The sequence below is a fragment of the Cucurbita maxima genome, unplaced genomic scaffold, assembly GCF_002738345.1.
Source record: "Cucurbita maxima cultivar Rimu unplaced genomic scaffold, Cmax_1.0 Cma_Scf00027, whole genome shotgun sequence".
NCBI classification, from domain to species: Eukaryota; Viridiplantae; Streptophyta; class Magnoliopsida; order Cucurbitales; family Cucurbitaceae; genus Cucurbita; species Cucurbita maxima.
Genome location: NW_019272043.1, coordinates 2666692 through 2689162, shown reverse-complemented (window position 1 = coordinate 2689162; position 22471 = coordinate 2666692). Strand labels below are relative to the sequence as shown.

Here is a 22471-nt window from a genome sequence, read left to right as displayed (position 1 = left end):
AGAAAATGAATACAACTATTCTATGCACGTATCATGATCTCTACTTGTGATGTTGCCGTCAACGGTACCGGGATGCCTTGCCTTTACCTTAAATAGAAATAGAACACGACTTGAGTCTTTTAAGAAATACTCAGTGACCCCACTATTGGGGTCAGGAAATGCACACACATGCTACTCGTGATATAGTGACCTATCGTTAAAACCATCATAGGGGTGGTCCCAATCCGAGAAAAATTGGATGTGTAGTATTTCCCTACCCACAATTCACGCGTGCGAGCATAGATCCCAAGGCGGTTTGCACCCCATAGACCCATCACAATCGAGCTAGTTGTCCGTAACGATGTCCGGACGTTAGTAGACCCCTGAGGGTCATGCGAAGCAGGATGATGGTGATCATCATCATAGTGTATGAGTTCATATGCATATCATAAATGCTTAAGTCACATCCTACTCTTATTTTTCACGTAAATATAAGATACTTCTATAGCGATGATAGTGTAGTAAATTTTTTAGCTTAAGATAAAAGATTGTGATGGATGAGATTTTATCTTTCAAAAGTATGAGTTTTTTCATATCATACAACAACTTGGTTCTTCTCTCTTGCTACATATTTCGATTGGTATTACAATGATGAAGACTTTGAGCTTGATTTTGATTTTGTCGTTGCTAAGCAATGGAAATTTGCTTGAACCGGTAGAAGTAAGGTCTCTCGATGCGATGAATGCAGCAACTATCGACGATTTCTTGCCCATACCATTCATTGGAACTACGAAGCCGTCTACTTTGAACGTTATTGAGGGTCACAACTTCAATGATGCCAATACTCTTGGTGACATCAAGGACTACACCTCGAGAACCAACGTTGGCCACAACCTTGCTGTCGATGCCAATACTCTTGCTAATGTCAAAGCATTTGGCCCAGCCCTGGCGGCGGTGGCCATCATGGATGTTGTTAATTCCAGCTTTTTGATACTTAGACAATGGTCGCTTAAACCCAGTGAATAAAGAGCGATTTTATTAATATGAAACAACTCATATTTTTCATAAAACTCAAATAGTGCATGTTATTAAATAATGTTAGGGATCCCATAAAATATTTAGATTTTACTATATATAAAGCTCGTAAAATGGTTTTGCAACGTAGAATTCACATAATCTAAGAGTTCTAGAATCTACAAAAGCCGTTGATATATTTCAACTCCATAGTCTCAATTCTCCGGTAACAATCTTCCAATACCGGGTAAGCTCATGTATCATTTGAAAAAAAAAAGTAGCACGAATGAGTATAAAAATACTCTATAAGTAGCTCACTTTTTGATTCTCAACTATCCAAAAATCATATTATGAATCTCTATCGTATGTGGAATCCAAAATAATTTGTAATTAACATATGAGAGGATCATGTTCAATAAATAACTTAAGGGTCGTGGGTACGAAGATATGTGATTGAGTTTATGTAAGATTGGACTACAAAATATTTAATCTCTCTTCATAAATTTATGAATTGAAAGGATTAATATTTCACAAGATAATCATTAGTGACTCGATCTTAATCTCATTTGAATTATAAATTATTGCCTATAGGACTTGTTTTTTTATTTGTATTAGTGAGTGACTTTTATAGTCGATTTAATAAGTCTATCACTTTGAAGACTTATTCAAGGAGTTAGGTAATTTCTGGAGATAGAATTCATTCTTCCATATAACAGCAAGTAGATGAGTAGTTCGGTAATGAGCTCCTCCCTCATTTGCTTAGAAGAGACTTCGTTTAAGGTCAAGTCATAAACAAATTTTTCATTACGATAAAATAAATTTTGATCCAATAGTAATTATGAATAAGGATCAATGAACTCTCTCGATAAGACCCTAATGGAGACACTTAAATCATTATGTGAAAAAACTAAGCTACTTCTGATGTTTTTCAACGAAACTGTAAGGAACGTTAAAATTTGATGAATTTGACACATATGTTTATTAAAAAACCAAACTTAAACACTTTCATTTTCGAGCTATTATCGAGTCATTTTCCATAGGTGTACATTGACACTTGTTTTCGTCGTTGAGACAAGGATCATTATGTCATTCAGAAAAGTTGTTTTCTCGTTTTTAGTATCTTACTAAATCCACTAAAGATGTACTCATGTAAAACCTTAACTCTCTCCAGAAAACCTTAAAGGAGACACTTAAATCATTATGTGAAAAAACTAAGTTACCGCTGTCACTACATATATTCTAATATACGTAGAAAATTCATAAATATTCACAAAGTTCATTTAGAAAATATATATATATATATATATATATATATATATATATATATATATATTAAGAAGAAGAAGAAAAAAATAATAGGAAAACCAAAATTTCGATTTGATTTGCCCGTTGACATTTTGTTGGTTGGGTTTACTCGACCAACCTTAAACTAGGGTTACAACCCAACCCACGTTACTTATCAAAATATTAAGAATATTTAAAGTGTGTGACTGATATTTTTGATGTGTTGTGATTGGTAAATGTTTGATATTTGAACCCTATAGGATGTTAGTTATTAATATAACATGTACCGAGGAGAAGGAAGAATTCTATCTTGTCCAAAAGATTTTTCGAACCGAACCCAACTCAATCTCAACTCATATACACCCCTAGTTTCATTTGGTCATTTAGGTTTCGATGGTTTCGAAAGGGGCGTGTTTTTCAAATTGATGTTAACAAGTTTTTGAAGTTTAAAATTAATTTCTAGTTCGTCTCTATGCATATTTTTTTTAATTTTATTTACTTACAAAATGCATATCTACTAAGGGAATTCACAAGAACAATTTAAGAAAAAAGTTGTTAAAAAAGGATTTTTGTAAGCAGTTTTAAGGTTCGAACTCAAGCATGAACCAAAATGATTGGTTTCGATGTATCGCCCACCACAATTATGATACAGCCATGAAAAATGCCCAATTTAACTGCACGCACTGCTCTGACGGAATCAACGATCATCCTCAACCTCACAAACCAAGCTGCACTACTCAAAATGCGACCACAATCACGCCGCCGTCAAATTCCGGCATTATCCACACTCTGGTAATCACGATTCATTCATCTCCTTCACAGATTATGGCTCCAATTCACTGTTCATAGCATTTCACTGCCTATTATGGACACTCTCTTTATCCCCATCACCTTCTCCAAACCTATTCATTCTTTACTCACCCGCACCACCAACGCCGGAGCTCGATCCAGGATCGGACCAGTTTCCTGCTTCTCCCTGCGTTCTTCTGCAATTCGGCTCAAGCGCTTCCGTTGCGCTGCCGATGCCTCCGATCACCGGCACGGCCACCACCACCACCACCACCACCATAGCTGTCAGCACCATTGCGGTGGTGACGGTGATGGAGTAGAGTTGACTGGAGCTCAGAAGGCGTTTGTTGGATTTGCCGAAGCTATTAGGTGGACGGACTTGGCGAATTATTTGAGGGAGCATCTACACTTGTGTTGCGGTTCTGCTGCTTTGTTTATCACTGCGGCTGCATGTCCTTATTTGGTGCCTAAACCTGCTGTGAAGCCTCTACAGAATGTTTTCATTGCTGTTGCTTTCCCTTTAGTCGGGGTACGAATGGTTCACAACCCACCTTTTGATATGTGGTTACTGCGGCTTGACTGCCATTAATTTGATTAAATGCAAATCGATTATGAATTTTCTTAATTGTAGTAGATTGATCTTGGTGACTGTTCAATATATTATGCCTTTTGATGTAAAAGAATCATCTTACTTGTAAGATTAACAGTATTTTAACACGGTCTAATGGAGGTGATTCTTAGTTTGGATTTTTCATTGTCATTGTGTTAATGCTCGTTACACAAAAGTCCTTAATTATAATAATTTTTTGTAACTTGAATGACTTATTTGAAATCTAGTAGTTTAAACTAATGAGATTAGTAGCAATTCTGCATGCTAAATCCTATTTGATTCCTGCAACCGAATCATACATAACTCTTGTTGTAGAGGGTTCACGCACTAGAATGCCATTGTTGACAATCCTTTACTCTGACAGCATCTAGGGTTCCTCGAACAATGTGATATGCTGTTTCATCATTCGAGAAAGTTGATGATCTTAGTTATCATATTGATGTGAAGGTTTCTTTCGATCTATCTCTGAGATTTGAGGGCTTTCCTTTACTGCAGTTGGGATGCATATTTAACTATTGCTAAATTGTCAGTATTATGTTGCATTGTCTTGATTAAGCAAGATAAGATTTTCTCTTTCAAGATTCTGGAAATATAAAAATAATCCATATCTCAAGTAGAGATATTAATCTGGCCTTTCTGTGTCTCACCATCAGGTATATTATGGCTTCTCTAGTTGACAGGCAGACCCTTGACACGAACGTCCTCTTTTCCTCTTAATTGTAAAATTTTACTCGGTTCTTCTTTGCTGGCAGCCTATCAGAAATTTTAGTTATTTGGTGAAATGCATTTAGTGGACCATAATTTTATTTAGTATTTGAAGATAATTACTGCAGACTGTTTGAGTATTTTCATCATTATAATTTTTTAAGTTAGTAATGTGCCAATAAATCTAATTATAATGCCACTGTATCAGGTCTCTGCTTCTCTTGATGCTCTTACTGATATAAGTGGTGGGAAAGTAAACATCCATGTACTAATGGCCCTTGCCGCCTTTGCATCAATATTTATGGGGAACCCCTTGGAGGGAGGACTACTTCTTGTGATGTTTAATCTGGCTCATATTGGTAAGCAGTTACGAGGAAACAAAATTGCTGACAATTTATATCAAGATCTACTTGAAAGAATCTCATTTTCATTGTGATTGCAGCTGAAGAGTATTTCACAAAGCAATCAATGACTGACGTTAAAGAGTTGAAGGAAAGTCATCCAGATTTTGCCCTTGTTCTGGATATGAATGATGATAACCTTCCTGATACTTCAGATCTGGAGCATCGAAAGGTGCCCGTGCGTGATATTGAAGTGGGCTCATATATCATGGTGGGAGCTGGTGAGGTATGTCATAGAATACTTTCACCTCATGTTAAGATGTTTTGTCAGATGACAATGCAGACCTTGATCCAGAGACTAATAAGGACACCGATGATTGACAATTGTTAGCCATAAATTATTTAAACTTATGTGTACAATCTAGTTACACTTTGACGCATGTCATCCATCACAATAGTTCCTAGGGAATTTTGTAATCTTTCCATATCTAATTAGTGAAAACCCAACAATGTTATAGTTAAAGGAGAGTGAACAAACAGCTGATTTGAGATATTAACTATTAAGACAAATAGTCCCTTCTTTTAATCATGTACTTCGAGTACTCTGCGAGAGAATATTCCTTGCGTAATTTTTTTTCCATCACAACAGAATCTACAACTAAACGGGGCTAGGACTGAGTGACAAACATATTTTATTTTATATTCTTTTCGCCTTGTTTGTTTATTATCCTTGGAATGTGATGAGGAAATTATAATCCATCTTAGATACACGGTGATTAATAGGTTTCCAGCTCACTTAACCTTGATGTCAGTATTGGATTCGATTCATCATACATATAATGCTTATCCTCTCATGAGACTGATGTTCTGTTCCTCATATACTCATTAAACGACAAATTTTCTTTACTAATGATACGTAAGCGTGATAGTTCATCATGTCAAATACAGAACACTCAACAATCCTTCCATAAGAAAAATAACAAAGGATATATCCTAACTATTTAAAAACAATTGTGCTCTAGTAAAATTCATAAGAATTCTGCTGATTCGTATAAGGATCCTATATAGTTCTATTATTATTTATTTTCTTTCTTTTCCTGAATAGTTCAATTGTTTCTAGATGATGAATTTGAGTATCGTAATGAAGGCTGTTTTTTTGTTAGTCTGTCCCCGTAGATTGTGAGGTTTATCATGGTTGTGCTACGATCACTGTTGAGCACTTAACAGGAGAAATCAAACCATTGCAAATAAAGGTCGGGCAAAGAGTACCAGGTGGAGCAAGAAATTTGGACGGTAGGATCATAGTGAAGGTATGTCAAGGTTGTTGATCTGAATGCTTAGTAATGTTCAGCACAAGATACTTTGTTCTTTTTTGAACATTGTACCATCTAATATCAGTCATAATAAGTTACTTCAACATGGAAATTAATGCTAAATTGTATGATTTATTGGAATGGTTAATTATGGCCTGTGTCAACAAAGGTTTTCAAGCATTTGAATCCTTGTGACTTACCTTTAATTTTGATGGTTTTAGGTATTCCACATGCTAATACGTTCATAAAGTTTAGATTGATATTCAATCATTGTTGCTGAACCTGTGAAGTATGGATTTGATATAGGCTACAAAAACATGGGAAGAGTCAACACTTAGCAGGATTGTGCAGTTGACTGAAGAAGCACAACAAAATAAACCAAAGCTACAGAGGTGGCTTGATGAATTTGGTGAGAATTACAGCAAAGTGGTTGTAGTTTTATCTGTGGCTGTTGCCCTCATTGGACCATTATTGTTCAAGTGGCCCTTTATTTGCACACCAGGTAATCTATGCAATGTGCTCGTACTTCAACCTTTCTATTTGGGAGAATTATTTCGTTTTAGGTCAAAACTAAGGCTATCGTGTGTTACAAAACTATATGGGCCTTTTTTCTTTCCTCCTTTGGATAGGAAACTAGAATGTAATAATCACAAATGAGAATATTTGACCCGAGCTGACCATTGAAAAGATATTTTTTAATTGACAGCCAAATCTATCAGCCGCTTATTCTTTTCCTTCCTCATTATATTGTCGTTCGAAACTTGAGCTCAGCTTAACCACTGTCTCCTTCCCTGGTATCTATTTCACTTCTGATGCCCATATAATTTCTAGGTTTCAGAGGATCAGTTTATAGAGCACTTGGGTTCATGGTAGCCGCATCACCATGTGCACTGGCTGCAGCTCCATTGGCATACGCTATTGCAATAAGTTCCTGTGCAAGAAAGGTACTTGTTACTTGGTTATATAATTATATAGTAAGTTTCTTAAATGAGCATTAATAGTTGGAGAAGGCATATGTATCAACTGGTTCATTTCATTGTCACTGAATCAACAACAAAGTTAAAACTTTTATGACTATTGTACTTGCCCAACTACCTTTTATGTCATTTAGAGAGTTATTTTCTCATTTGGTTTAAGCTCTGCTATCATGGCCAATATTTTTTCAGATTTTATAGTAGTTTCTAGAATTAAGATGATTCTATTAACAAAAATTTTAGACTCTGGATGTTTTCTAAAAAAATTAAACCTCTCTCTCTCTCTCTTGATATATTTATGAAAGAAAAACTATCTTTTAAATTGGTTAGTCTTGGTTAAATGAGTGAGTAATTTGTTAGCTTTACACTCCATTTCAAAATGTTAGGGTTTGAACTAGATTGAAGTGCAACAAATACAAATTTTTATTAGACTAACGAGTTTTCTGGTACACACTCAGTTTCCAAATGTACACTATGTACCCTTCTGGTCTTTCCTCCCACTTACACACCATAGCTGATAGAGAAATCAGAACAATAAACACTAAACTCAGAAAAAAGCATGCTAAATTCAAACACAGTCTTCAGTGGATGATTGCTTCATTCTTTCAATTTTTGCTTGAAGATTTAGCTTAAGTTTTTTGATCATGTGCAAAGATACTTCTGTTTGGTAGTAACCTGGAAAGATGGGCATGTGCTTGATGAAACAGGGGATACTCCTGAAAGGTGGACATGTGCTTGATGCTATGGCTTCTTGTCACACCGTTGCATTTGATAAAACCGGGACATTGACTACAGGAGGACTTGTATTTAAAGCCATAGAACCCATTTATGGGCATAAGATTGGAGGCGATAAATCACATTTGGCTTCCTGTTGCATACCCAGCTGTGAAAAAGAAGCCCTTGCCGTTGCAGCTGCCATGGAAAAGGGTACTACTCACCCAATTGGAAGGTAGTTGTCAAAATAAATTGTCTCCCTAGAATATTTTACTTCTTATAGGTTTTATTTTCCTGACGAGGTCTGATGTAGTATATCTACTACAATATTTGGTTGAGAAATTTGACGTCGTTTGCCACCCAAAAAGCTCGATTTGGGGGGAGGGGGAATTGTAACTGTTTAATTCACATTCATCGTTTACTTGGTTTCTTTACACTTATGCTATGCTTTAACCTACCCGATATTTGATGTTGTATCAACTTAATGATTTTTGCCATAGAATCATGGAGTCGAACTTTCACTGTATGCATAGGTGGTCAATGTTAAATGGGGAGTGAGTATTCTCACCCAGCACATAAGATTGCATATATTGTTGAATATAAGAACATTGTTATATATATGCTTGCTTGAGAATTAGAAGAGAGAGGAATTATATATTTAGAATAACATGCCTGGACACAAATAGCTACTTATCCATTTGGAGTATATCATGTAAGTAAACTCTTCCTTACACCTGCAGTTACTTATATTGTAAGACTTAGATTGGCATTATATTTTTTGGAATAAATAAGGAGTAACTATTTTCATCTCGTGGGATGGAATAACTAAGTTTTGCATTACTACTACTATATTTGCTTCTGTATTACTAGCCATCAGTTTCATTACTGCCCCCTTAATTGTGCAGTTAATGTATTTCAATCAACTCATGCGTGTATCTCAAATCTGCTGGATAGTTTTTTTCTGGATTATTTGCTTCTATTTTCTGTCTGGAATATTCATTTTCTAATTCCAAGTAGTTATAACTTTCTTTTTTTTGGTTGTAGAGCTGTTGTAGATCATAGTGTGGGGAAAAACCTTCCTTCTATTTCTGTTGAAAGTTTCGAATATTTCCCTGGAAGAGGTCTCATCGCAACTTTGCATGGCATTAAGGTAGTATATGCTTCACATTGCTGGATGTCTTAGCGATCTTTGGTTTCATTTTAACCGTAGAATTCCTTAGGTTCCTTCCGTTTTGAATTTCTGCAATATATTTCCTTTTCTTGCTGCATATTTTCTATTGTCATATATTTTAGCCTTCTTCACCTGTACGCCACTGGCCATAAGCCACAGAGTATTTAATTCCACTCCTCCATATGATGTGCTATTATCGAGCAATTTCCATGGGCCAGAGTCGTCAGTTCTTTCAAAAAAACAAAGGCAACCCTTAAAAACTCGCAAGATTTTAGAAATATTTAGACTTTAGATTGTAAGCAAGACTAGGCACAAACTTCTATACATGAACATCTGAAATTCTAGATTTATTTCTGCACATGAGATCATCTTCACCTGAAAAAAAGTAACAAATTACAAATCTATTGAAGACTATATAAACTTCTATTGCTTAAATTAAGCGACACTCTGCCCAATGCCAAATGAATAATCCTATATAAAATATTCTAGTTTGTCTCAAGTTAAGTTATTTTGAAAAATTGTTAAAAGTAAGAGCCTGGAATCTACCATTATTTCAGGAGTTGAAGAAAACTATTCTTCTTTGCAAGTGTTCCATGTCACGGTCTTGGAATTTTGAACGGGCTTCTCTGTAATTTGTAACATCTAAATCATGATAAATACTTTACTATTAAAATTTTTACTTGTTTTGAGAATTAAAATTTTAAAATTCTTGGTTCAATAATTGCCTTTAGGTAAGAGGAGAAGAGTATTTAAATCCATCTGCATCTTATAGTCAGGAATTGGAGGTAAATTGCGGAAAGCATCCCTTGGTTCTGTGGATTTCATCACTTCCTTTTGCAAGTCCGAAAACGAATCAAGGAAGATCAAGGAAGCTGTTCGAGCATCATCATTTGGAAGCGAATTTGTTCATGCTGCTCTTTCAGTTGATCAGAAGGTGAGAAATTTCCATGATCCTTCTAAATTTGCTGCAGAGTTTGGTGGAATAATCGCGAAGACATTAATCAAATTTGCATAAATTTTACAAATATTTTTTCAAGCACATGGGTTTGCCTAGCTTATCTAGAAATCTTGGATTCTTGAAAAATAACTCTCAGACGAATGGGTTAGTTTCTCTATTCCAGTTCATCCTTTAACTTTATGCCCATATATTTTATTGTAGTGCATTTTCTCTGGACTACGATTCGAAAATTTCACCTTGACAAAAACGATGTGCAACTAGCCTCCTTTGAAAGCTAGATTCAGAGATTCTTCTTTGATATATAATTATTTGAATATTCTTCTCAAGACTTTTAGTCAGTAGGTCGGTCATGCTTTGATGTTGCATTTGTGTCATTGTCTTAATGATGTAAAATCCAGGATATTCTGTTGAATTTTTGCTGGATCTTTACAGGTAACACTGATTCACCTCGAGGATCAGCCTCGAGCTGGCGTCTTAGATGCAATAGCAGAACTACAAGATCAGGCAAAACTCCGTGTTATGATGTTAACTGGTGATCATGATTCAAGTGCATGGAAAATTGCAAATGCTGTGGGAATAAGTGAAGTTTACTACAGTCTTAAGCCTGAGGATAAACTTGCTCATGTGAAGGAAATTTCGAGGGAGAAGGGTAAGTTTTTGTACTCGGTCACTTCATGTTGTTCTCTTTTTGTATAACCCTTTTTCATAATAGCCAATATCCAAGATTCGCATCACATTTTAGTTTCCTGTTGAGATAAAACCTAATAAATCTTCTATGATTCATATCAATTCTACAAGTTCTTGGTGAGATTTTATTCATCCTCAAACCAGATTGTGGAGTCTGAAATCTTTAACTAATAGATGAACGATTTTCCTCTGCAATGTTCAATGTTTCAAACAAGAAATCACAGAAATTTATGTTTTCATGCAAGTTTAAGTTTTTTCTTAGCGTGTAACTACATATATAAAACTCTTCTTCCACTTCTAAGTTTTATATTTGCCAAATGATAGATTGATTGGTCTGAACCATCCCTAGGGGGTGAATAATGAGCACTTTGTATCTCATTTTATTATAGGTGGTGGTCTGATCATGGTAGGCGAAGGTATAAACGATGCACCTGCACTTGCTGCAGCTACTGTAGGAATAGTTCTTGCCTGTCGTGCAAGCGCGACTGCTACAGCTGTCGCGGATGTCCTTCTTCTTCAAGATAGTATTTCCGGCGTTCCATTCTGTATTGCCAAATCTCGTCAGACGACTGCGCTGGTATCTCTGTCTACCATCTATTATTGGTCACAGTATTCCATTTCTCTTTCCCTGTTTCACTGTTTTAATTTGTTTCAGGTCAAGCAAAATGTTACCCTCGCCTTGTCGTCTATCCTTTTAGCCTCTCTCCCATCCATTTTGGGGTTTCTTCCCTTGTGGCTAACGGTATGTAGTTAAAAAGCTTATTGCCTTACTTTGTTAACTTAATTTGTGCCTATGCCCTGTTATTAAATTATGTTGTGAAATGGCTGGTAAAGCTCAGTTGGTAGAGCTGAAAATCTTCGTGTCACCAATTTGCTATTAAAATAAATAAGTCTAATGTGTCGAAAATGGCCAGTATAGCTCAGTTGGTAGAACGGAGGACGGAAGATCTTCGTGTCACCAGTTCAAATATGCTATTAAAATAAGCCTAATGTGTCGAAAATGAAATGGCCGATATAGCTCAGTTGGTAGAGCAGAGGACTAAAGATCTTCGTGTCACCGATTCAAATCTGCTATTAAAATAAGTTTAATGTGTCGAAAATGAAATGGCTGGTATAGCTCATTTGGTAGAGCAGAGAACTGAAGATTTTCGTGTCACCGGTTCAAATCTGCTATTAAAATAAGTCTAATGTATCGGAAATGAAATGGTCGGAGTAGCTCAGTTAGTAGAGCAGAGGACTGAAAATCTTCGTGTCACCAGTTTGCTATTAAAATAAGGATAATGTGTGGCAGAACCATCTAAAATCAGCAAGCTTTAGCTGTTCTTAGCATAACTTAGTTGATTAAGACAGATATCTTCGACTAAAAGGTTCAAATTTTGAATTTTCATCCGTGAACGATACAATTAAATAATTTTGTTTTGTGAATTAGGTTGATAGTATCCTTATATGTTTTAAACACAATTTCAAACGCCCCTGTAATTTGCAGAACTTACAAAAAAAAGACCATACCATCCTTATCCTTCTCTATCTGCACATTGCTAGTCAATTCCGTTTAACAAGTGATATTCATTTCATGATTCTTCACAACCGCAGGTCCTTCTACACGAGGGTGGCACTCTCCTGGTCTGCCTGAACTCCATTCGTGCTCTAAATCATCCCTCATGGTCATGGAAGCAAGATTTTCAAAATCTGATCCACAATGCCAGATCTAGTCTGCACACGACACCCGAACCTAGCTCAGGTACCATCCGAACTGCATCGTCATAACATAAAAATCGAATATTATAGTTTCCTTGCCTAGGTAAGCCATGATCTTAACCAAAACTCACATTCATATATATTTTCATTGTTACTTACCTTTGGATTTGTAAATTATACTGTATGTCCGAATGCTATTGTTATACAGTCAGTTGAAATTATATGTAGTTTTGTGGTGGGTCGTGTAAGCCAAAATTTTGTAACCATTAGTAATCTCCAACCATGTTCTATTCTTCCTCTTGTTTTTAATCATTTTTAGCAGGTATGCTCTGAATGTTTAGGGGATTAAATGAACAAAAAAACATCACAACATTAAGAAATTTGAAAAAAAAATTAGCATTTATTAAAAAAAATTAAAAAAAAAAGTTTTATTTGCAAGTTAGAAATTTGAAAATATTTTGTGAGAAAATATTAATTTGAATGTACTTCAATCAAGGATCATACATCTTACATGCAATTATTGAAATGGTTATGGTTGGTTGAGGTACTTATGGGCTTTAAATATCATATGTTTCACCAACGAACACTCATTTCACCTGGTATGCCCTTTTCTTGATTAACACTCATAAATTTCTTAGATTATTCAAACTAAGTTCGCGGTTAAAAATTAGATGTGTTGCATGGATGTTATCATGGTTGACTTTTGAACGGAGTTCAAGAAGAACTATGAGAACTAAGACGAATGATCTAAAATGAGAAGAAAACAATAGAATCTAGAGAAGTACGTAGAAGGTCGAGAGCTCTTTCTCTATATCTCTCGACTTTAACATATAACTCGACCATCAAGTTAAAATGACGCATGTAACCGTGGTAACTCTACTTGAAAAGGGAGTAATAAAGTTTTAAAAAAATTAGAAGTCAAAATCTCCATCTCCACGTCAGCTCAACCTACACCACTTCTTCTACCAACCCCTCTCTTTATTTAACACTCTCTTTACATGTCAAAATTCCCCACCGACAAGACATCCGACCATGATTTCCGTTGCCCCATTGTGCGGCGGCGAAAAGCCCAAACTCTCCTCATCTCCGCCGCCACGTGTTTACCGATCGAAATTACCGGATATTACAATCCCCGACCATCTCCCTCTTCACGATTATTGCTTTGAGAAAATCTCTGAATTTTCCGACCGCCCATGTTTGATCGTCGGCGCCACCGGAAAATCCTATTCCTTCTCCGAAACCCACTTATTCTCCAAGAGGGCCGCCGCCACTTTTTCTAAACTTGGCGTTAAGAAAGGGGATGTTATTATGATTCTTCTCTAGAACTCTGCTGAATTTGTTTTTTCTTTTATGGGTTCGTCCATGATTGGCGGTGTCGCCACCACTGCTAATCCGTACTACACGGCGGCGGAGATTTCCAAGCAATTGGAGATGTCGGGTGCTAAATTGGTGGTTACTTACTCGCATTGTGTTGACAAGCTCCGGGAATCTGACGTGGATCTCACCATTATTACCGTCGATGATCCGCCGGAGAATTGTTTGAGCTTCTCGATGGTTTACGATGCCGATGAAAATGACGTTCCGTTCGTGGAAATTGACTGGAATGACACTGTTTCATTGCCGTTCTCCTCCGGCACGACGGGGACTCCGAAGGGTGTTGTTTTGACCCATAAGAGCGTTGTTAAAGAATTGGTTGATACAAATTGTTGAGAGGGAGTGACACGTGACTGATTTAGGAAATGATCATGAGTTTAAAAGTCAAGAATATATCTTCTTTGGTATGATGCTTTTTGAGGACGCAAAAAACAAAAGCACAAGAGTTTATGGATTATAATATAATGTTATATAATATGGTATTAATGTTATTTGAATCAAACGTTGATATAATTATAGGGTTACGGGATGACGGAAGCAGGCCCGATGTTGAGTATGTGCACGGCTTTTGCGAAAGAGCCTCCGCTGCCAACAAAAATAGGTGCTTCTATTGAATGCTCTTCCCAACCCAACATTGTATTGCCTTGCAGTGGTGATGCCACAATTGCAGCATGGAGCATTCTTATGCACTTAAGCTTAAGCCAACCTTGCTAGAGTCCTTGGTTGGAAGAGTAGTGGCCCAGTAAACCTTGCTAGAGTCCTTGCATAGAGAATGCCACTAGCAGAGGCTTTTTCTGATGGATCCAATCGGCTGTTGGTTTAAATAGAAGATTAGAGGACTCTTTATTGCATAGGATTTTACCTCCATGATCATTATCTAGGATCTTTTAGTTCTTCTTATCTTGTTACTTGTTTAACATCTTTTATTTATCTGAATTGTTCTAGATAACCTGGACTTTCTTTGAATGCTCTAGAGTACGTGTGAATATCAATGTGAGCTTTATAAATGGTTTGCTCTTATGCTCATGGGGAGTAAGCCAAACATTCTTCCTTTAAGAAGATGCCCATGTTCTTGCTCAGTGTATACAAATCAAAATTTGTAATGGTTCAGACCCACCGCTAGAAGATATTGTCCTTTTTGAGCTTTTCCTTTTGGGCTTTCTCTCAAGGTTTTTAAAACGTGTCTATTAGGGAGAAGTTTACACACCCTTATAAAGGTATTTCGTTCTCCTCCCCAACCGATATGGAATATCACAAAACTCCATACGAGATGTCACAATTCTTCCTTTCTTAGCTAATTGGCTGGTGATTGAAAGTCTACTTCCTTTCTTAGCTAATTGGCTGGTGATTGAAAGTCTACTTGGTGCACTTTTGAGAAGCTGAATAAGATTGTGATTGTTCTTTTAGTTTAGAGAAGTAAATTTTTGGAATGTTATGGCAGTAAATTTTGGTATTATGAACAATGGTAATTTGTAATAAAGGACTATGGTTTTAGCCTGAACTTGGAAAGCCAATACCCTTCCGCTCCAAACTTGACCTCTGTAATGCAATGACTGCAACTCCTGCCTGCATAAATAGGAATTTGAGAACGCCATTCACTCACACTTCGCCCGGGTCCATTGTTTTTTCCAAATTTGTTTCATTGCTTAAAAGGATTTGTTTAATGGACCTATCTTGCTGTACCAATAAAAGTTTTTTTTTTCTTTTTCTCCCAATATCTCGGAGTTGGAAGCTTGTTCATTCTTAAAGTCTCAAGGTGTGGAATGGAAATTCGAATCTTTAACATTTTGATCAAGAAGGTATATTTATCGGTTGAGTTACATATTATCTCATATAATTGGATTATATTTTATAAGTTATAAATTTAGTTTAAATAGGATTAGAATTAGGTCCTCTTAGTATGAACCCAAAATCATCACATTTTCAATAAAAGGGAGTTTTCTGATTTGGTAGCTCCATCTTTCCTCTTAATTATATTCTTCATAATATTGATTCTTAATATTTTTGGGGATTATTGATAGGTGTGATAGTGACTCTTCCCTCTCAATTAAATTCCTTACCCTTTATGTTGACTCTTAATACTTTTGGGAATTATTGTAGATAGATTGATTTCAATTTTTGACAGGTTCATTGAGTGAATATCATATTTTGAATAGTTTTTGCTACCGGGGCTCCACACTTGGTAAATATGTATGAATTGATGTAAACATGGAAAATTAGTTGGGGTTTTAAATCACGATTAAGTTTTTTTTTTTTGAATTTTTGGTAGTATGTAATGTGTCTAAATGCAATTACTTAGATTGGGATAATATGTGAACCAACATTCTTCAAATAAAACTCATGAGATTGAAATGACTTGAAGTTTTGATTGAATTAAAAACAAGACAATAATCCGTCTATATTAACTATGTTGTGTGTAGGTCATTTTTGTAAGGTCAAGTGCTTCTAATTACTCTAGGGGTGCTAGTCCTCCAATACAATCCTCATATGAAAATGTTTTGATTAATTATACAAGAGAACTATTTCAAAGTTGTACCAAGTATGGTGTCAATGTGAAACAGTATTGCTAGGCTAAGTTTCACTAACATAGGTTAGTTGGTGCCTTTCTAGTAGAACTATGTCTCTCTCAGCATAATACCTCTGGAAAAATGTAAACCCTAAAGATATTCACTACTCATCCATTCAACAACCAGACTTTAATATTCATGTACCCTGTTAATTAAGTTAAAAAAAAAAAAAAAACTAGCACAGAGAAATACATAATTTCCCTCATCAATGAATCTAAAGTAACTACCAGACAGAAACCAATCAATTTTCTTCCATCTAAGAGTAGTATTAGCATGTATAGTATCATATTATTTATTATAAATACCTTCAATTTTGCACACTGCCTCCTTCTGAAGCAGCAAGTTTCCTTCTCTGTTGATGTTCTGCAACTTTATAATCTACCACCTCGCGATATAGGCTCAGATCGAGCACACATGTCTCGCTACCATAAACAGCAGCTTGTACACTTGCCATCAACTTTGCTATTTCTCTCCCAGAAAATCCTTCAGTTTTTGCAGCTGCTTCGTGTACGATTTCATCGGTCAACCCTTTGATCTCGATCTTCTTTTGTTGTCCTTTAAAAATGTTTTGGAATAAACCAGATTTTCTCAATCCAGCATTTGCTATATATTTTTCCAGATAAAGTTTCAAGAGTTTGAAGCGTTCCTCTTCCCTGGGCAAGGGGAATTCTAGAACTTCATCAATACGATCTCCTACTGCTGAGTCAAGATCACCCGGGCGATTTGTAGCAAGAGCAAGAACAATATCCTTTGACTGGTCACCCGTGCGAAAAAGAAGAGCATTAAGTGCACTTCTTTGTGCTTCACTCATATATGTTTTATTTCGCCTACAAATTTAGACAATACTCCACCATTAGCGATTGCAATTTTCTCAACTCAATCACAAAACTTGCGAAGGGAAATTTTTCCATAATACTGATTTCTGTGAAATTATAATAAATGACTGAATTTTAGCAAATTTCTAGAACATGAGAAACAATGTTTACAGCCCAAGAGTGAAGACACAATTGATAAATTATGTTTCATTACAAACATGATTAAGGAAAAGACAGAATAAAGTTGAGCAAGTTTGACTTACTCGCATAAAAATGCATCTGCTTCATCAATGAAAAGCAGTAAACCCTTCCGAGACTTCTTAGCCCAATCAAATAACTGGTGTATCTTGGTAACAGCTTGTGATCCCAGAGGAGAAACATCTCCTCCTGTCATCAATGCATAATCTAGTCCCTATGGGCAAAGAAAAAAAATCAGTGACTGATAGATATTGCATAGTTATAAGAAAATAAAAAAGTAAAACTCTCATCACATCAGCAAAAAGCAATTGGTAAAACAATGGTCGCTAAATTCGGGGTAACTAGCCTGAAAATCATCAATTTCACCAGCAGTCGTCAGAGTGTATGACAGCCACAGTTCAAATTCAAGAATTCAATGGTTTTTACCACAACTAGGAAATTGAACATGTTATTTTGAAATATATGCTACCAAAAAACCATAAAGTTCACTTCACAGGTTTTATTTAGTCCCCACAGTTATAAATTGAATTAAAAGAAAATTCATTTAGGAGTGGACAGGCTGCAACTCACCTGCAAGCCAGATCAAATCACTACCCTCTTAGGCGGAACAGCCTGGACAGTTAAAAATCCATGAATTCTTGTTATAGCCAAAATGGTGGATACTCCTCTGGCTATATCAATGAATTCCTAGAATCTTAGGAAGGATGGAAATGCTAAAAAGTTCCTCTCGCATGAAGGTCCATTTTAAAAGACCGAAGGTCTTTTTCATTATAATATTACCATGATCTTGAAGTTTTTCAACGCCAGACAGAATGAACATTCCTGATAATGCTCAGAAATATTAACACTTGATATTGAATCTAGACTTCCAAACCTTTCAACAATTTAGAAAGAGAAGATATGAAAGAAATCTTACAGATTTATGAGCAAGCTCTCTAGCAGCCATTGTCTTTCCTGTTCCAGGAGGGCCGTAGAAAAACATATTCCGAAAGGGAGCCTGATGAGACTTTGTATTTGCAGTTGCATTTGATAGTTGCTCTATCCTCTTTTGAAGTGAAGGGTGTAAAATTACATCTCCAAACCCGTTTCCTTTTTTTGAGGAAGGCCCCTTATCTGACCCACGTGACACAGTGCCCATGACACGGGATAACAGCCCCGACCAAGGGTATTTTCCTCGTGATGACTCTCTAATCAGTGATGGCTGCCCTAATATTCTATCCACATAACTCCAAATCACTTTCGCACCTTCTCTACAGTAAGGAAAAGCCATAAGCTCTGCAGTCAGCAAACGGAGATTGAAAATAAATTGATATAGGAGTTCAACGAAATTTATGAAATTTAAATGACCATTCAGATTGCAAATGGTATAGAACAAACCAGATTAAATTGATGCCCAAGTAGAATTTATGAACACAAAAACAAGAAGATAAAATGATAAAAGCTGTAACAAATATGCTAAAATATACGGTTCATGATGACTGCCTCACTAGTGTCATGCAGAAGGAAATAGCCTTGTATATAAATTTGAGTAGCATAGCTGATAGTGGATCGATTTGTCTCCTATCTCAAACATTTCACAATAACCAGAGAAAAAACAAACACACAGAATGAAAATTGAAACAATCATCCTTCCTAGAGTATAAAAGATACCTCATGAACAAAGGAAAGTTCATCCTCTACAAAATATTCAATGAAGTTACTCAATGACAAGTCACTTCTGAGACAACCATCCACTCATCTGCTGGGAAAATTATATATTTATTCTTGATGATTTTATTTTATTTTCACCAATTCATGAAGAAAAACTAAGAATTCAATAAATTGAGAGAAAACAAGAGGTTGTAAAGCACCAAGAGGCAAAGAACGGACCTCAAGAAAACCCAAAAGAAAAAGGCTAATGCTATATAAAGGCCAAGAATACAGTCCCGTTACAAGTATCCCCCTATTTAAAATCAAAAGAAAACTAGCCCTATAGTCATTGTGGTGGAAGCAAAGAGTAAGGCATCATAATGAATACATAACTCCGCACCTCCCTCTTCAGCAAAACCCAATCCTCAAAAATATTTCTGCTGTAGATGCCCCAAAGCGTAGCAAACATCTGAATCTGTCAAATAATCTTCCCTCCTATTAGGAAAGGATACAAAACAAGGTAAACCTTGAAAAGAAAAATTCATATTTCAGCTTACTTTGAAATCGAAAATCGAAATGTAAAAGAACTGCAGTCTCAAAATCATCATCCCAAAATGAGCAAAGAAACCCTTAACATAAATGAAAACACAAATGCAGCCAATAAAGTAGAAAGAAAATTAAATAAACCGATTAGGTTCAGTCAAGCAGAGCAAGCAGATTTCAACTCAACATTTTCATACAAATATAAAGAACCTGTTTCACAAAACCTTTTAGCTTTTGAGAAATACCTTGTCGTGTAAATCCCTGCGGCTAATGCAGTAACTCCACCAACAGCAACTACCAATTTATTTTGATCCATCAAAATGGCTTTCAAACCTCCTGCAAATGTGAATAATATCAAAATTAGACCAATTCTCTTTAATACCGAACCATATAAATGCTAAGGATTAATATATAACTTAACTTGGCACAACTTACGAATATGGTACCATTCTTCTTAGGGAATTTTATAAAGCGACCAGCCTATTTTAGAATAAATAACAAAATGAAAGATACATATACATTAGTCGGGCCCAACGTAAACTTCCCAAGCCACTCTGCTATAAATGTACAACAGGTTAGGAACGCAAGCCATCCCTTTATGATGTAAAAAGACAATCATCTCTCTACTACTCTCCAAAAAAGATTAAAATTAAATAAAAAAAGTAGGGCAAAGAAAACATCTGCCAACCTTTGTCCTCCCAAAAGTGTAATTAAATAACCCTGTGGCAGGTTATTCAAGATCTATTAGTCTAGTAAATAGATTAATTTGATACGGTTCTGTTATCTACATGGCCTCATTATTGTGTGTTAGAGATTGAACACTGATGATTCAAGAATCACTTTAAAGAATACGTGAAATGGATTGATTGGGAATAGTTAGGAGGTCACTAATTGATCTGAATATCATCGAAAGGAATGCATGTATGATTTTTAATTTATAAGAGGAAAAAAAAACATCCGTCTGTTAAGAAATACATAAATAGAAATTTAAGGGGAAAGACTCCTCCATCACATACTTGATACATGCATTATCAATCTAAATTTAATACAGTTAAGTTAATACCTCCAATATGATCAAAAGTAGTATTAATAGCGGCAATCCATTTTTCCCTCTCTGCATTTGCACGATCAACTAACATTCGCCTATTTACCTCTTCAGCAAGCTTTGCCTCATGGGCCCTTCCTTCTGCTTCTGCCATAGCCCTCACTCTGATAGTCTCACGCTCTATCTCAGCCTTCTCCCTCTCTGTTTGTCGTCTTTGGGCTTGAATTTGTTCTTCTGTAGCTCGACGTGCTTGCTCTTGCCGAATTGATGACTCTTCTTGAAGTTTTACAAGCTCTTGATTCCTGGCTCTTTGATGCTCATTTTCTGCCTGTTAACATATCCATCAAAAAATAACGTGCATATTCAATGCATTTATGCTACCCAAAATTTATAAGTTAGCAAGCACCCACCTGCATCCTCTTCCGTGCCAATTCATCCTCGTACCGTGCCATTTGCGATTTAGTCTGTGCTTGATGCTGAGCTAACTTCTTCTGCTCATCGTATATAACCCTTTGTCTTTCCTATGATGCAAACAAGCGAAACAAATAATTCTTATGTCGAAAACATAGTTAACTAATTTAGTGCACATGGATTTATATATTTTTTTAACAACTATATGAACATTTGTCAAGAATAGGTACATTTTTCTGGAGAAAACAAAGATGGAACTCAATGAACCCATAAAAAAAGTGCTTTTTTTCCAATAACGTCAAACCAATCTGTTTAACCTTCTCATCTGAAACTGAAAAAAGAAAAAATTATTGCTATCCCGATACAAGCCTAGAAATTGAAGGATATATAATTGAGAACCTGTTTCAAGACTTGCGACATTTCAAATATGCAAAGTTCCAATAATAAATATAAAGTCGAATTTCAATATGAATATAAAGTTGTTTTTCCTTCTATAGAAATTCCAGATTCAAACCTTCACAAAAATATCCATTAATGAAGAATAGAAATTAAATTCAGCATGTTCAAAGAATACAGAGATGGTATTATTAGAGTATTTAACTGTAAGGACTTAGTTAAACATACCGTTTCAGCTTGAGCTTGCATTGCTTTGAACTCAGAAGTCTTCGCCTGCAACTCTACTTGTCTCGTATCTTCTCGCTTCTTCATAAATTCAAAAGCCTACCACAACATGAGGTCAGCATAGAGCAAAACATAAGATTTCAAGGTAAACGAAACTTAACATCATTTCCGTATTGATTTATTCACATTATGATTGAACTACACTTACATCCAAACAGAAAAAGTTTCAAATCATACAAGCAATAAAAATGATATTATAATTGGAAACAAAAGAAAAAAGAAAAAAAATTGGAGAACTGAAAATTTAAGCAATATAGTACAAGCGACTATAAAAAATAACATCTAAAAGTCCTCACAAGCAATTAAAAACCGAAGCAAAACAAAACAGTAATAATATAACTGAAACCTTCTTGGCATGCGAAGAGCTAGTGATCTCTCTGAGAGCTTCTGCACCACGTTCCAGCGCCTCCGGATCAAACCCGGACGACGACGTCCTCGGATTATCATTTCGAACCTTAGGGGCAGACGTCTCAGAATTAGCATTCGACGAGGCAGATTGTGCAGCAGGAGAAGCGGAAACGGGGGAGATATTGAAGGGGCCATCGGCATAAGCAGAGTGATTTTGAGATAAAGATGCAGAGGCTGTAATGGCGGAAATCAAACTCATTGCATATGTGGTCTTCGCCATTTTCCTGCAAAATCCTCGGCAAATCAATCCCCAAAGCTGAAACCTAGAGCTCGGCTCGAGGTTCGTTTTGGTGACTGACGAGAGCTTAGGAATTATAGGGTTTAAGAGAGGTTTTACGAAGAAGGCTTTACTCTCTCTCTCTCTCTCTCGTTTAAGACACAACTTGTTCCGACTTGGGGCCCAAGTAATGTGGCTCCCATTTTCCGTCTTAAATTTAAAATGTGTTTAATAATTTTTTAATTTTTTTTTATAAACTTTTAAAATAAAAAATTTAAGAATTTATTAAATATAAAATTCAAAATTCAAAACTTATATAAATTTTTTAATTTTGTATTTAATAAAT

The 22471-nt window shown here is 35.8% G+C and overlaps 3 protein-coding genes and 1 pseudogene across 3 annotated transcripts; 3 read left to right on the top strand and 1 right to left on the bottom strand.

Moving 5' to 3' along the window:
* Window positions 1-579: 579 nt before the first annotated feature.
* On the top strand, window positions 580-1031 carry LOC111499519. The gene is made up of 2 exons (XM_023151082.1): window positions 580-829; window positions 899-1031. Exons 1-2 carry the CDS (start codon window positions 628-630, stop codon window positions 1003-1005), a joined length of 309 nt encoding a protein of 102 aa, XP_023006850.1. The 5' UTR covers window positions 580-627; the 3' UTR covers window positions 1006-1031.
* A 1894-nt stretch (window positions 1032-2925) lies between these two features.
* LOC111499516 (probable cadmium/zinc-transporting ATPase HMA1, chloroplastic) lies at window positions 2926-12530 on the top strand. Its single transcript, XM_023151077.1, has 13 exons — window positions 2926-3595; window positions 4590-4740; window positions 4824-5008; window positions 5886-6032; window positions 6342-6537; window positions 6867-6979; window positions 7717-7958; window positions 8768-8873; window positions 9667-9828; window positions 10285-10501; window positions 10929-11116; window positions 11195-11281; window positions 12133-12530. The coding sequence occupies exons 1-13, from the start codon at window positions 3143-3145 to the stop codon at window positions 12304-12306; spliced, it is 2421 nt and encodes an 806-aa protein (XP_023006845.1). The 5' UTR covers window positions 2926-3142; the 3' UTR covers window positions 12307-12530.
* Window positions 12531-13230: 700 nt separating this feature from the next.
* LOC111499503 lies at window positions 13231-14707 on the top strand (annotated as a pseudogene).
* A 1581-nt stretch (window positions 14708-16288) lies between these two features.
* Window positions 16289-22250, bottom strand: LOC111499517 (ATPase family AAA domain-containing protein 3-like). The gene is made up of 8 exons (XM_023151078.1): window positions 21847-22250; window positions 21444-21539; window positions 20819-20929; window positions 20427-20736; window positions 19609-19699; window positions 18108-18441; window positions 17257-17405; window positions 16289-17005 (listed from the first exon to the last, which is right to left on the bottom strand). The coding sequence occupies exons 1-8, from the start codon at window positions 22126-22128 to the stop codon at window positions 16486-16488; spliced, it is 1893 nt and encodes a 630-aa protein (XP_023006846.1). The 5' UTR covers window positions 22129-22250; the 3' UTR covers window positions 16289-16485.
* Between the last annotated feature and the right edge of the window lie 221 nt (window positions 22251-22471).